The sequence below is a fragment of the Olea europaea genome, unplaced genomic scaffold (assembly GCF_002742605.1).
Source record: "Olea europaea var. sylvestris unplaced genomic scaffold, O_europaea_v1 scaffold2648, whole genome shotgun sequence".
NCBI lineage: Eukaryota > Viridiplantae > Streptophyta > Magnoliopsida > Lamiales > Oleaceae > Olea > Olea europaea.
In genome coordinates this window covers 43410-57646 of record NW_019244837.1, presented here as the reverse complement: position 1 = coordinate 57646, position 14237 = coordinate 43410, and the positions used below count along the sequence as shown (strand labels likewise).

The 14237-nt window shown below is 31.8% G+C and overlaps 1 protein-coding gene across 1 annotated transcript; it reads left to right on the top strand.

The window, feature by feature from the left end:
- Window positions 1-11443: 11443 nt before the first annotated feature.
- On the top strand, window positions 11444-13385 carry LOC111383267 (cytochrome P450 83B1-like). The gene is made up of 2 exons (XM_023007344.1): window positions 11444-12423; window positions 12551-13385. The coding sequence occupies exons 1-2, from the start codon at window positions 11530-11532 to the stop codon at window positions 13163-13165; spliced, it is 1509 nt and encodes a 502-aa protein (XP_022863112.1). The 5' UTR covers window positions 11444-11529; the 3' UTR covers window positions 13166-13385.
- Window positions 13386-14237: the final 852 nt, after the last annotated feature.

Sequence of the window (14237 nt, the reverse complement as noted above, 5' to 3'; positions counted from 1 at the left end):
CAGTCCAATATTTCTCTGCAATGGGACAAATAATAGCTTGAGTGATTTCTAGCACGTTTAAGTTTTTTCCCAATCGAGGTGACTACTTAACCATTACTTTTACATGTACGAGAATTTTCCCAACAGCTAGCCACGAGAACAAGTGGCTGAGAAAATCATTTTTATATTACTTCTTGGCAATATTCTAGAATGTTACGATCGATCTATTGTTAAAGGAAAAAAAAAGTCTTTTTCAAAAAATTGCAATTATTCATTTAAAAATCAAATTTTGGAATTCAATTAAACGAAATGATACAAAATGCATTTTATTATACATAGAATCTCCAATTTAATTCAGTTATTAATTTGGGTTGAATATTAAATAATTTCCTTTTTTAAAATTTTGAGGAAATTCGTCGGTGCATGTTACAGGACAAGGTTTTTGAAATTTGAATTAATTTCGATAAGTGAAGGGGGTAAGCGATGTGAACGATGAATTTGTATTAAAGGACACTAGTTGAATACGGGTAGACTCAAACAATAGTTATTGCTACTTTAATAATGGTCGGTTTTGAGGGTGTTCGGGCAACGTGGTTGCATAGGATTCCACAATCATAGAAGCACCACAAATTATTGATTCGTGTAAAATTTGTGCTTATTCAGTAACGATAGTATAATATTCTTATGAAATATTAATCTACAATATATTAAAAGTGAGGATTATGAAAAATCTTTTGATTACTGATTTTTATCCTTACACATTTAGCTTTGGGTCCAATATATCCTCATTTATCCTTATATTTTTAATTTTACATTTTTATGTTTTATGGTCAATAATACCCTTAAAATTAAATTTATTTCAACTAAATTCAATTATTATTAAAATTAACATTACTTATTTTTTAAAATTAAGTCAATTAATATCCACTAAACACTATTATTACTAATTATCAGTATATGATTAATAAAAATTTATATAAAAATAAAATAAAAATTATAACAATACTACATATATAATTAACATGAAATGGCATAGACTATTAAGTCAATTAATATTAATATATAGAATTTATAAAAATAATAAAATTATATATAGAATTAATTTTTTTAAACCTAATATTACATATTAAAAGAATACTGCATTCCTAAAAGATTCTATTGGAAATAAAACATAATTATTAAAAAAAATCGTTACCTAACATTCATTTTATAATTATTAGATGAGAAGTCATTTTCTAATAATCCATCACATCTTTAATCATCATTAATTTACAATAATTTGATAAACTAACATATTTCAATAACTTGTGTGAATAGATTATAAACATTTGATTTCACATTTTACTTTTACATGTTTATATTTATGATGAACAACATTCTTAGTATTCAATTTATTTCAATTGTTACTAACTATTGGTACATAATTAATGAAAACATTATTATAGTCAATTAAAAGAAATTACAATAATACTATTTATATATAATATTTAACTTGAACCGGCGTATTTTATTAAGTCATTTAATATTAATAAATAGATTTTATAAAAAAAATAATTACACAATTAAATTTTTACAAACCTAATAATACATATTAAAAATAGTATTGCTTATCCAAAAAATTTTATTGAAAATAATAAATTCAATCCATAATTACAATCTTTTATTAATCAAATACATAATTATAGAACATTTCATAGTCAATAATATATATATTTTGCAATGAATTGATATTTTTTTATAAGAATTTTAGACCAAATGAAGGAAATAAATGAGAAAAATTATATGAGAACTTCCTTACTATTCATGCCTCAATTATGAGTTTGTCATCCATAATCCATCATTCACAGATCACATATTGAGTACGTGTTTATAAATTATTTTCTTTTCTATCTTACTTTCTCTAAGCAATAGTTGATGTGTAACATGTCAGTAACTAATATCAATTTATTAATCAAAATTATATTATTTTTATGATGATAGTAAATCCAAATGTGGCATCTTTTAATTAAAACAATGGCCAATCTTTTTTACAGGACACAACAACCAATCATAGATTCTTTATTTATAATTTTTGTTTATGATGAAATTTTCGATAGTGTAAATTATGTGAAGATTTATTATACTATATAGTTTATTTTGAATTTATTTTCTACAATTACTCTATTTTCTAACCAAAATTTACGTGCATCCGGTTATCCAATTCAATGCAATTTTTATTTTTATTTTGCTCAACTTTAATTTTGTATATTTTGTCTTTGTAATATTCATTAATTAATGGACATGCTTTTCTCCTTATTTTTACAATTTTACAGTATGTAAATATTAGTTTTGAAGAAGCGAAAATTCTAATGCTACATTTTTACTTGCAAGGAATTTATGTATGAGTTGTTAATTATCCGTCATTTGACTCCCATTATTTGGTATTATAATTTTTGGAATAGTATTTTTTTTAGAGTGGTTGAAAAAGAAGGAAATTTTTTTGGTTTATGTGTAATATTATTTTATTGAAGAATGTATGGTTAAAAGGAAGAAAGAGAAAAATGTATTATAAATTTAATATGGCTCAAAAGGGACTTAGTTTGAAAAGAGGTTTAGTGCTTATTGAAATTTGCATTTTTTTTTCACTTAAATATTGGATAAGAGGAAAAATTATCAAAATCTAAAGTTAGATTCTCCCAAGTTTCGGATGATCTATTCTCAGAATTTTTAACGCTCACAAGTTTGTTTCAATACACATTTTCATAATATATTTAATAATTGTTGAGTTATTAATCTTATTAATTATAGCCATTTTCGTAATTTACAATCACTTAGTATTGTTATCATTAATTCATAGAAAAAAAAAATCCTTTTTTTTTTTTTTAACTAAATCATGACTGCTAATCATTAAGGCTCCTAACTTTTTTCCCCCCTAATATTTGGTTTTGACACAAAATTATAGTGAAAAATTAATTATGTAAATCATTTAATTACATAATCAAATAGTTAAAGTTTTATGTCCCATCCCACAATTTGTTGTTTAAATATTTTGATATTTTAAAATTTTGTAGGCATTTCATTTTATTTTTTTTGTCAATTATAACGATAGAACATTAGTCATATTATCATACTAAAAAGTGAATATTTTAATTTTAATGTCATCATATTAAAATAGTGTTATACGATATGCTAAAAATTGTAAGTATCGTTGATGCTTATTAAAGTTATGTTATATATAAATAGTATGAAATATATTAACATTATTAAACACGGAAGATCTTAAATTTGACTTAATAACTTTGTTTAATTTATAAATTCATTTGTTTGTATCATATTAAGTGCAAAGCATGTTTAAAAAATGAACTTTTAATTTTAAGTTCTTACCGATTATTTTTATATTTTTTATTATCATCTACTTTCAGCTTTCACAAAATTATTCAAAGAGAGGTGCATGTCTCCAATGATAAAAATCTAATCGAATCGAAATAAATCAAATATGTTTACTTGAATTTAGATAAACCAAAGCAAGTGACTAATGTGTCACTACTTTCGACAAATTAAATGAGGGATAACTTTTTATATTTTGTGATTTTGGATATATTTAATTAATATAAATTATGCATAAATTTTTGCATTTTAATATTCACATGTATACATACTTTACTTTTTAAATTTAATTTGACATATTTATATTCAAACAATAAGATAAGAATTTTGTTACGTTAAAGTAAGAAATTTATAATGTATTTGAAGTTGCCATTCAAAATAAAGAAGAAACGATTAAAGTTCAATTTTATTTAAGTATGCCAATTATTTGCAGATGTGGTAGAATTTAATAATTTTTTGACATGTTTGCTTATTGTCAATTCAATTCAATATTTGATAATTTTAGTTTTTCATTCTCAAGGTATGTTCCTCATTTTTTATTTAATCTTTTGTGTGGAATCTAAATACAAATCGATTGTATCAAATGGCTAAATATATTGTTGTCAAATAGTGTTCCACCCTATAAGTTAATATTGAAAAGAAATTGTATAGTGATGCTCTTAAGGAATATATACACATCTAAAGATCTTTACAACAGAATAGAAATGATTTGTTGTGATTTTAAATAGCATATTTCCCATCAGAAATAATCGTTGGACAATATGCTGATAAATAAATAAGTTTTCCTTCAGCTCATCCCATTAACTACGTCAAATGATTAAGGATATTCATTCAAATTCAAGAGAAAATAATTTTCAATATATCTATGCTTGCAATTACCATTAACAATGCTCAAGGACAAATAATGTCTACTGTTGAAATATACATTTATAAACATGTATTATCTTTTGAGCAACCATATCTTGCACTTTTTTGGGGACTTTAATGCAAACAACAAAAGTCTTGATAAAAGGCTAAAAATAGAAAATAGAAAGAAAAGAAATTGTAGGACGATGACAAAAAATATTGTGGAAAAAGAAATTTTAATCTAATAAAAATGTTAATTTTTCCAACCTTTCATATCATATACATAATTTCATAAAAATTGTTATTCATATATATTGTTTTTAACAATTTTAATTTTTCTTTAACAATATCAATTACATCAACTGCTTTCAAAAACATTATACATACTTAAAAAAAATATTGTGTGTATCATTCATTTAATACATAAGATGTGCAATGTATGTGCTTAATACTAATTTAAATAAATTGTTTACCAGCTCATCTGGAGCACCTCTGGGTCTGTGAGGTCACCTTTTAAAACATGACTGACTTAAATATAAATTTATTGAAAAATACACACTTTTGGCGCAGTGTAGTGATTTTTTAACATAGATAAATAGCATTTGTTAACGTGTTATAATAAAACTAAGAAAAGATAGAAAACAATAATAGTGAATTGAAAGAGACAAAATTAAATTATATATTTTATTGAGAACAAAATCCTATAAATTGTTTATAGGTTATAATTAGGCTTTACGGTTACAATTAAAAGGCAAAAACAAGTATAAATTTATTTAGATCATTTTTTTTTGGCTGACATATTATGGAGAAAGAAAAGTAATTATTTAATTATTTTTTAAATTAATGATTTCTGCTTGAAAAAGTTACTATTAATCAAAATTTATTCCTCTCTAAAATCTCAAAATTATTAGGCCCTATTCGTCACAAGGGGTTGTAGGAATTGGTTCAAATATAAAATGAAAAGGTGTGTAAAAATTGGTTCAAATATTAAATGAAAAGGTATGTAAAAAATGGAAAATGAAAATGTGTGACTACGTGTTAACTTCGACCAAATATTCAGACTTGATCCAATGGTCAAATTACAAAAGTAAATAGACCAACTTATTCTCCTCGTTGAGTAGATCGTCGTGGTATATTTGGAATCTCGAAACCAATTCCGGATGAATGAGAAATTGCGGACCAAAATTGGAAAAAATGAAGTATTGCAACTTTTCGAAAGGTGCAGGTTTTGGCCAAGTGTTGCAACTTTTTTGAAAGGATGCATGTTTTGGCCAACACTACTTCATTTGCACCCTTTTTACATCTATAAATAGAACCCTATGGACATGATTTTGGGTACACAAATTGCATTGAGCATTCATTCTTCTCTTACAATTCTCTTCTTTCTAATTTTATAGCATTTCATACATTTCATTTGTAGAGGAAAAATTCTTTCTAAAGTTCGTCGGTTTCTTGTGGTTTGAAGTGCTGCTACCACAAGTTGTGAATCCATTGTATATTGGGAGACACGTGCCATTCACCGTGAGCACCGTGGCGGGGCAATTTGTCTTAAGGAAAGAGATAACGTCTCGCTTTGGATTATTCTCTATTTCTACTCCTTCTTAATCCTTGTTTTGCGTAATCTTTATACGGAAACTTTGTCCAAATTTTCATTCATATAAATTGTGTTTTGATCACGCTCTTGCGAGTTAAAACTGGCCAAACAACTATATCAAAAATTAACCCTTACATAACCCTTTTTATAAGTTGTCTCCAACAATCTTAAGACAAATTTGTGTGTCTTTGTGGTTGGACAAACATTACTTTGTTTGAATAGTACTTTGTGTACTATTCCTCCACCGATATTATCATCATTTTGTTGAACTTCTGTTTGTGTAACAGAAATGACTACCAACGGGATTTCGTCAAGTCAAAATGGTTTCAATAATGTGGTACCACCCATGGCTATATTGTTGCATAATACTACTATCCCACATGGGGAAAAGCCGAAAAAATTTGCAGGAGTAGACTTCAAGAAGTGGCAACAAAAGATATTGTTTTATCTTACCACTCTTAATTTGGCTAAATTTTTAAAGGAAACTGCACCGGCTATACAAGAAGGAAAAAATAATCGTGAATCGATTATTACTTTGGATGCATGGAAACACTCGGACTTCCTATGTAAGAACTATATCCTAAACGCATTGGATAAGACACTATATGGGGTGTATAGCTCAAAGGAATCAGCCAAGGAATTATGAGATTCTTTGGAGACAAAGTACAAGATCGAGGATGCTGGAACAAAGAAGTTCATTGTTGGCAAATTTTTGTACTACAAGATGGTGGATTCCAAAACTGTAATTAGTCAAGTGCAAGAGATTCAAGTCTTGTTACACGACATCCATGTAGAGAAAATGGAATTGAGTGAATCATTCTAAGTGACTGCCATTATTGAGAAACTCCCTCCTAAATGGAGAGATTTCAAAAATTACCTCAAGCACAAACGCAAGGAAATGAATTTGGAAGAATTGATTATGCGCTTGAGGATTGAAGAGGACAATCGGAAAATCGAACGGAGGCCGGTTGATCAAGATGTGGCAAATTTTGTTGAAATGGAACCAAAGGCAACAAACAAGAAATGAAAGGCTCCCAATTATGCATCGTGAAAAGACAATTCCAAGAAGGCTAAGAAGTTCAAAGAGAATTGTTACAACTGTGGCAAGGCTGGACATCGTTTAAGTGAATGTCGAAAGCCAAAAAAGAATGCTCAAGCCCACATGGTTGCAAATAACACTCTATTCGATGGACTGCAAGAAATGAGTTTATCTGCAGTAGTGTTCGAATGTAACATGATTGGAAATACTAGAGAATGGTGGATTGACACGGGCACTACTCGCCATGTGTGTGCAGACAAGGGGATGTTCTCCAACTATCAAGAATTGAATGGGGAACAACTATACATGAAAAATTCTGCAAGTTCCAAAGTTGAAGGACAAGGCAAAGTCACTTTGAAGACGACATCAGGGAAAGAACTCGTTCTCAACAACGTCCTACATGTACCGGATATAAGAAAGAATTTAGTGTCCGGGTCTCTACTTAGCAAGAATGGTTTTAAACTTGTATTTGTATCAGATAACTTTATGTTGTCTAAAAATGAGATGTATGTAGGGAAATGATACATGTGTGATGGAATGTTCAAATTGAACGTTCTTACAATTGTACGAAAGCAAGTCGTTATGAATAAAACTATAAATTTTGTTTACTTGCTTGAACCTTCATGTTTGTGGCATAGTCGATTACGATATGTGAATTACAAATCGTTGCGCAAACTAATGAATCAAAGTTTAATTCCAGTGCATAAAATCAATCCTAATCATAAATGTGGAATATGTGTTGAAGTAAAATTGGCTAAAACACCGTTCCATTTAATACAAAGGAACACAACCCCTTTTGAATTGATCCATAGCGATATATGCGATCTAAAATTTGTACAAACTCGAGTTGGTAAGAAATACTTTGTGATATTTATTGATGATTGTACAAAGTTTTGCTACGTCTTTCTTTTGAGAACTAAAGACGAAACCTTAGATGCATTCAAAACCTATAAGGCTGAAGTTGAAACACAACTTGAAAAATGAATAAAGAATATTTGTAGTGATAGAGGAGGTGAATATGGTGCACTGTTTGAAGACTTTTGTTGTGAACATGGAATTGTTCATCAAACAACGGTACCTTACTCTCCTCAATCAAATGGTGTTGCAGAACGCAAAAATTTATCACTTAAAGAAATGATGAATGCCATGTTAATAAGTTCAGGTTTACCACATAACATGTGGGGGAGGCTATTTTAACGGCAAATAGTCTTTTTAATAAAATACCTCTTAAAAAATGGAAGAGACACCATATGAACTATGGAAATGTCATCCTCCATTCGACCAATACTTGAAAGTGTGGGGGTGTTTGGCTAAGGTTGAGGTACCTAAGCCTAAACAAGTGAAAATCGGTCCTAAAACGATAGATTGCATATTTATTGAAAACGCCAATAATAGTAGTGTATATCGATTTCTTGTACACAAATTCGAAAAACAAGACGTACACGAAGGGACCATAATTGAATCAAGGAATGCGACATTCTTTGGAAATATTTTTCCTTACAAAGATAAGGAAAATACGAGTTCTAACAAAAGAACATATGAAACCACCAATGGAACTTCAAATGAGGAAGAACCAATGCGTAGTAAAAGGGCTAGGACTTCCAAGACATTTGACCCAAATTTTCCAACCTATATGGTAGACGATGATCCAAAGACTTTCAATGAAGTAATGTCTACACCGAAAGCACCGCATTGGAAAGAAGCTATTAATAATGAGATAGATTCTATAATGCAAAACCATACATAGGAGTTGGTTGATTTACCTCCCGATAACAAGCCTTTAGAATGCAAATGGATATTCAAAAAGAAATTGAAAACTAACGGATCCATTGATAAATATAAGGCTAGATTGGTTGCTAAATGATATAGACGAAATGAAGGACTTGATTTCTTTGATACCTACTCACCCGTGACTAGAATCACGTCGATAAGGTTGTTAATTGCAATTGCGGCAATACACAATCTTGAGATTCATCAAATGGATGTAAAAACAACATTCCTAAACGGTGAGTTAGAAAAGGAGATTTACATGGAGCAACATGAAGGTTTCGTTTCTCCTAACTAAAAACACAAAGTGTGTAAACTTGTTAAATCCTTTTATGGGTTAAAACAGGCTCCTAAACAATGGCACCAAAAGTTTGACAAAACAATGTTGTCAAATGGATTCTAGATCAACGAATGTGACAAATGTGTATATATTAAGCATACACCATATGCCTACGTAATTGTTTGTCTATATGTGGACGACATGTTAATAATGGGCAATAGTCACGAAATGTTGTTTAACACCAAAAAGATGTTAACAAAGCATTTCGATATGAAAGATATGGGTGTGGCAGATGTAATCCTAGGGATTAAAATCTCTAGAACGCAGGATGAAATTGTACTTTCACAATCTCACTATATAAAAAAAGTACTTAAGGAGTTTGACGTTTTTTAGGAAAGTCCTGCGAAAACTCCTCTTAATCCGAGTATGCACTTAGTCAAGAATACGGGAGAAAGCATATCACAACTAAGGTATTCACAAATAATTGGCAGTCTTATGTATATTACAAACTGCACTCGATCGGATATTGCTTTTGCAGTGAATAAAATTAGTAGATTTACAAGTAATCCAAACCGTGATCATTGGAAGGCTTTGACGAGGGTTTTAAGGTACTTGAAGTATATTTTAACCTATGGATTACACTTTACAAAATATCCTACTGTACTAGAAGGATATTGTGATGCGAATTGGATATCCGATATGAAGGATTCCAAGTCCACTAGTGGTTATGTATTCACCATTGGTGGAGCTGCTGTATCATGAAAATCAACAAAGCAAATGTGCGTAGCTCGATCAACGATGAAATCTAAGTTTATTGCTTTGGACAAAGCTGGAGAAGAAGCAGAATGGCTTCGAAATTTCTTAGAAGATATTCCATGTTGGCCCAAGCCAGTACCTGGGATAAGTATACATTGTGATAGTCAATCAGCAATTGGAAGGGCTCGAAGCAGCATGTATAATGGTAAGTTTAGACATATTCGTCGTAGACACAACACCATTAAGCAACTGATCTCAAATGGCGTTATCTCCATAGATTATGTGAAATCAAAGGAGAATATTGCGGATCCACTGACGAAAAGTTTGCCTAGAGATCAAATGCGTTGTCTATCGAGAGGAATGAGATTAAAGCCTTCTAGGTAAGAGTTTTTGCAATGGTAACCCTACCTTGTTAACTGGAGATCCCAAGATCTTGATTCAAAGGGACAACTAAGTTGTGAAAATTCCATGAAGCACTTAGGATATTAGAATTCCTAACTCATTCTTATGATACTAAAATGCTTTCTGCAGGGTAAATAGAGGCTAAGATTATCTTTTAATGCTTTCTATATCTTGATTAAGTCAAGTGAATTAGGGCAGAATACTCTTAATAGGAGGTCACCTATGTAAGAGTGAAGTGGGGCCGCTTCGAATAAGAATTGTTTAAGGTTTGAATTCTTTAAACACTTACGAAACTAAGAAAGGTTTAGGGCCAAAATAAACAAGTCATGAGAACTAAGTACAGAATAGGGAAGATATCTGTGTGAGTACTATTGTCTTGACTTACACCAAAGGCTGAGTGGTTCAAGACCTATGGCTTACCAATTAGTCGAGTAAGTCCGATAATATTTCACTAAGTGAGGTTCAAGGCCAGAAACCACCATCCCTGATGCAGTATTTTTTCGCACCCTCTCTACATTACATCATATCATCGCATTTGCATATACATATCCGAATTTCCATTCATGTAGGGGATTGTAGGAATTGGTTCAAATATAAAATGAAAAGGTGTTTAAAAATTGGTTCAAATATTAAATGAAAAGGTATGTAAAAAATGGAAAATGAAAATGTGTGACTACGTGTCAACTTCGACCAAATATTCGGACTTGATTCGATGGTCAAATTACAAAAGTAAATAGACCAACTTATTCTACTCATCGAGTAGATCGTCGTGATATATTTGAAATCTCGAAATCAATTCCGGATAAATGAGAAATTGCGGACCAAAGTTAGAAGAAATGAAGTATTGCAACTTTTCGAAAGGTGCAGGTTTTGGCCAAATGTTGCAACTTTTTTGAAAGGATGCATGTCTTGGCCCACACTACTTCATTTGCACCCTTTCTACATCTATAAATATAACCCTATAGACATGATTTTGGGTACACCAATTGCATTGAACATTCATTCTTCTCTTGCAATTCTCTTCATTCTAATTCTATAGCATTTCATATATTTTATTTCTACTCATTCTTAATCCTTGTTTTGCGTAATCTTTATACCGAAACTCTGTCCAAATTTTCATTCATATAAATTGTGTTTTGATCACGCTCTTGCAGGTTAAAATTGATCAAACAACTATATCAAAAACCAATCCTTACGTAACCCTTTTTATAAGTTGTCTCCAACAAGGGGCAGCGAGGAGGAGAAGAGACAAGCCTGGCTCCAACCATATGATACGGACTAGTCATGTTATATATCACATATAATTCTGCCAAAACTATGAATAGTCAGCAATAAAAACAAGAAACCCAACAAATTTTCGTGGGATAATGAGTATCTCCATATAATATATAGAAAAATTATCACACACATATCAATACCAACATTTCTCTCTGTGCTAAGGCAGTGTGATATTCAGAAATTCTCATTTTCAAGTTTCCATACTTGAATCAAGACTCTAAAATGATCCTATACTTCCTATTACCATCTCTATCTGCTATTTTCTTTTTCCTGATTTTGAACCAGAAAAGATTGGTGAAGAAATCCTTTCTTCCACCAGGTCCTCCACGTCTGCCATTCATTGGAAATCTGCTCCAATTTGATACCGCCTCTCCTCGTCTATATCTATGGAAACTTGCAAAGAAATATGGTCCTCTTATGTCCATGAAGCTTGGTTCCAGGCCAGTACTAGTGGTTTCTTCAGCAAAAATGGCCAAAGAAGTACTTAAAACCCATTATCTCACTTTCTGTAGCAGGCCTAAATTTCTTAACCTTCAAAAATTATCCTACAATGGTTCGGATGTAGCTTTCGCGCCTTACGGAGAATCTTGGAAGGAAATAAGGAAAATCTGTGTTCTTCATCTCTTAGGGAATAAACACGTGCAATCCTTTACCCCGGTTCGAGAAGATGAAGTTTTTTCTATGATCAGAAGGATATCGGATTTGGTGCGTTCAAATCATGATCAACTTACTAACTTAAGTGAAATAGTATTGTCTTTCACAAGCAGTTTAATCTGTAGAATTGCTTTTGGAAAGAAGTTTGATGATCAGGAAGGATCAGTAGTTAAGAAGTTTGATGAACTTATGTATGAAGCTCAGGCTATGCAGGGTGGCTTATTTGTTTCTGATTACTTACCTTCATTCAGTTGGGTGGATAAACTCTCTGGTATGGCAACTCGACTCGAGAAGACATTCCTAAACATGGATTCATTTTATCAAGAACTCATCGACGAGCACCTGAAGCCTAACAGGTCGAAATCGATGAATAAGGATATTCTTGATCTCTTGATCCAGCTAAAAGAAGAACAATCATGTTCACTGGAGCTCACCCTGGATCATATAAAAGCAGTACTCATGGTAAGTAATCAGCTTTCAATAGTGTTGGTTCAACATATAAAAGTTTGTCTTTGGACAATGTTTAAATTAGTAACCGTACATAACTTTCAAAATAAGTAACTTACATGTTTTTTGTGCTACCCGATAGAATATATTTGTTGGTGGAACGGACACGAGTGCAGCAACGATAATTTGGGCAATGACAGGCCTGATAAAGACTCCAAACGCGATGAAGAAAGTACAGGAAGAAATCAGAGATCAAGTTGGAAATAAAGGTCGAGTGGACGAAGATGATTTGGGGAAACTTCCCTATCTGAAGGCAGTAATAAAGGAGACTTTGAGATTGTACCCTCCAACTCCACTTCTATTGCCAAGAGAAACAATGAAAAGCTGCGTTATAGAGGGATATGAAATCCGACCCAAAACCATAGTTTACGTCAATGCATGGGCCATTGCAAGAGATGCTGAGTATTGGGAAAATCCCACGGAATTCTGGCCTGAAAGATTCTTAAATAGTTCTGTTGACATCAAAGGTCAGGATTTCGAGTTTATCCCATTTGGATCCGGTAGGAGAAACTGCCCCGGGATGTCTCTAGGACTTGCAACGGTGGAGCTTGCACTTGCCAATCTTCTCTACTCTTTCGACTGGGAATTGGCTCGTGGGATGAAGGCCGAAGATATTGACACAGACGTTTTACCAGGAATTACAATGCATAAGAAAAATGCACTTTGTCTTGTGCCTAGAAACTACTTGTGCAAATAGTGCTCGGTCAGGAAAGATTTCAGCTTTCAACTACGTAAAATATAGTGAATTGGTGTGTACCCTTTGAGGTTTGTTGATTGTTGGCATTGTTTCATTGTGAAATGATGTTTCTTAGCATTTGTACTCTTCTCCTTGTATGCTAGACTGATTAAATTCAAAATAAGTACTTAATCTACAGTTTCCCTTGTCAGAGAAGATCAATACATGTTTCCTTTTTTTTCTGGTCATGTTTTAATTAGGATTGTTCTTGTTAAGCAGATATTCATATTCTGCTATCAAACCATAGAGAGAATTCCTTGTGAACATAACTCCTTCAGATATTAGTTCTGTATTGAAAGAGAACTCTCAGGGTCCATTTGATTGTAAAGATGGAATTGAATTGAATTGAAAAAGAATTTCGGGAAATTGAATTACCTAGAAATTGTTTTACTGAGAATTGTAAATTATTGTTTTTGATTAGTGTTGACACATAAAAATTCAGCCCAAATCGAACGGCCCAAGGAATGAAGCCCAATTGGAGGATTCCCAAATCAGATAGCCCAAAGAACGAAGCCCAATCAAACAATTCAAGATGAAGGTCCAAATAGGGAGGCCCAAGAATGCGGTAACACCATTGCCCAAGTTTGCAAGTCGCCCAGAATCTGAGCAAATGGAGTGTCATGCAGTCGCCCGGAGCTGTTACTCTATTCTCGCCCAAACCTTCGAGTTGCCCAAGGTCTTAGCAAACACGAAGTGTTGTGGTTATCAAGAAGTGTAGTTATCAAAGCAGTTATTAAAGTAGCCCTATCACGTTTCACGATTCAAGGAACTTAATTGAAGACGGTTGAACGACAAAGAGTAATGGCAGTAGTTAGAAAAGGTAGTTCCATGACAAGTTGGCCATTACGAGGAAAGTGGGCAGTTATAGAACGATCCAATAGTTTTTGGGCGGTTGATCAAAAAGAGATCATCCGGGGAGTATAAAAGGAAGGAAGGACATAGAGCAAAAGCACCGAATCAAAAACTCTCGAACAGAGAACATGTAACTTTAAATTTCTTAGCTTAGATTTAAACACTTCTTTCAGTAACTCGT

What these genes read in the sequence shown, in the direction of transcription:
- LOC111383267 (XM_023007344.1), top strand. Translation starts at nt 11,530, where the DNA reads ATGATCCTATACTTCCTATTACCATCTCTATCTGCTATTTTCTTTTTC. An exon ending in ATATAAAAGCAGTACTCATG is followed by an intron (nt 12,424 to 12,550) that starts GTAAGTAATCAG and finishes GCTACCCGATAG; the next exon opens with AATATATTTGTTGGTGGAAC.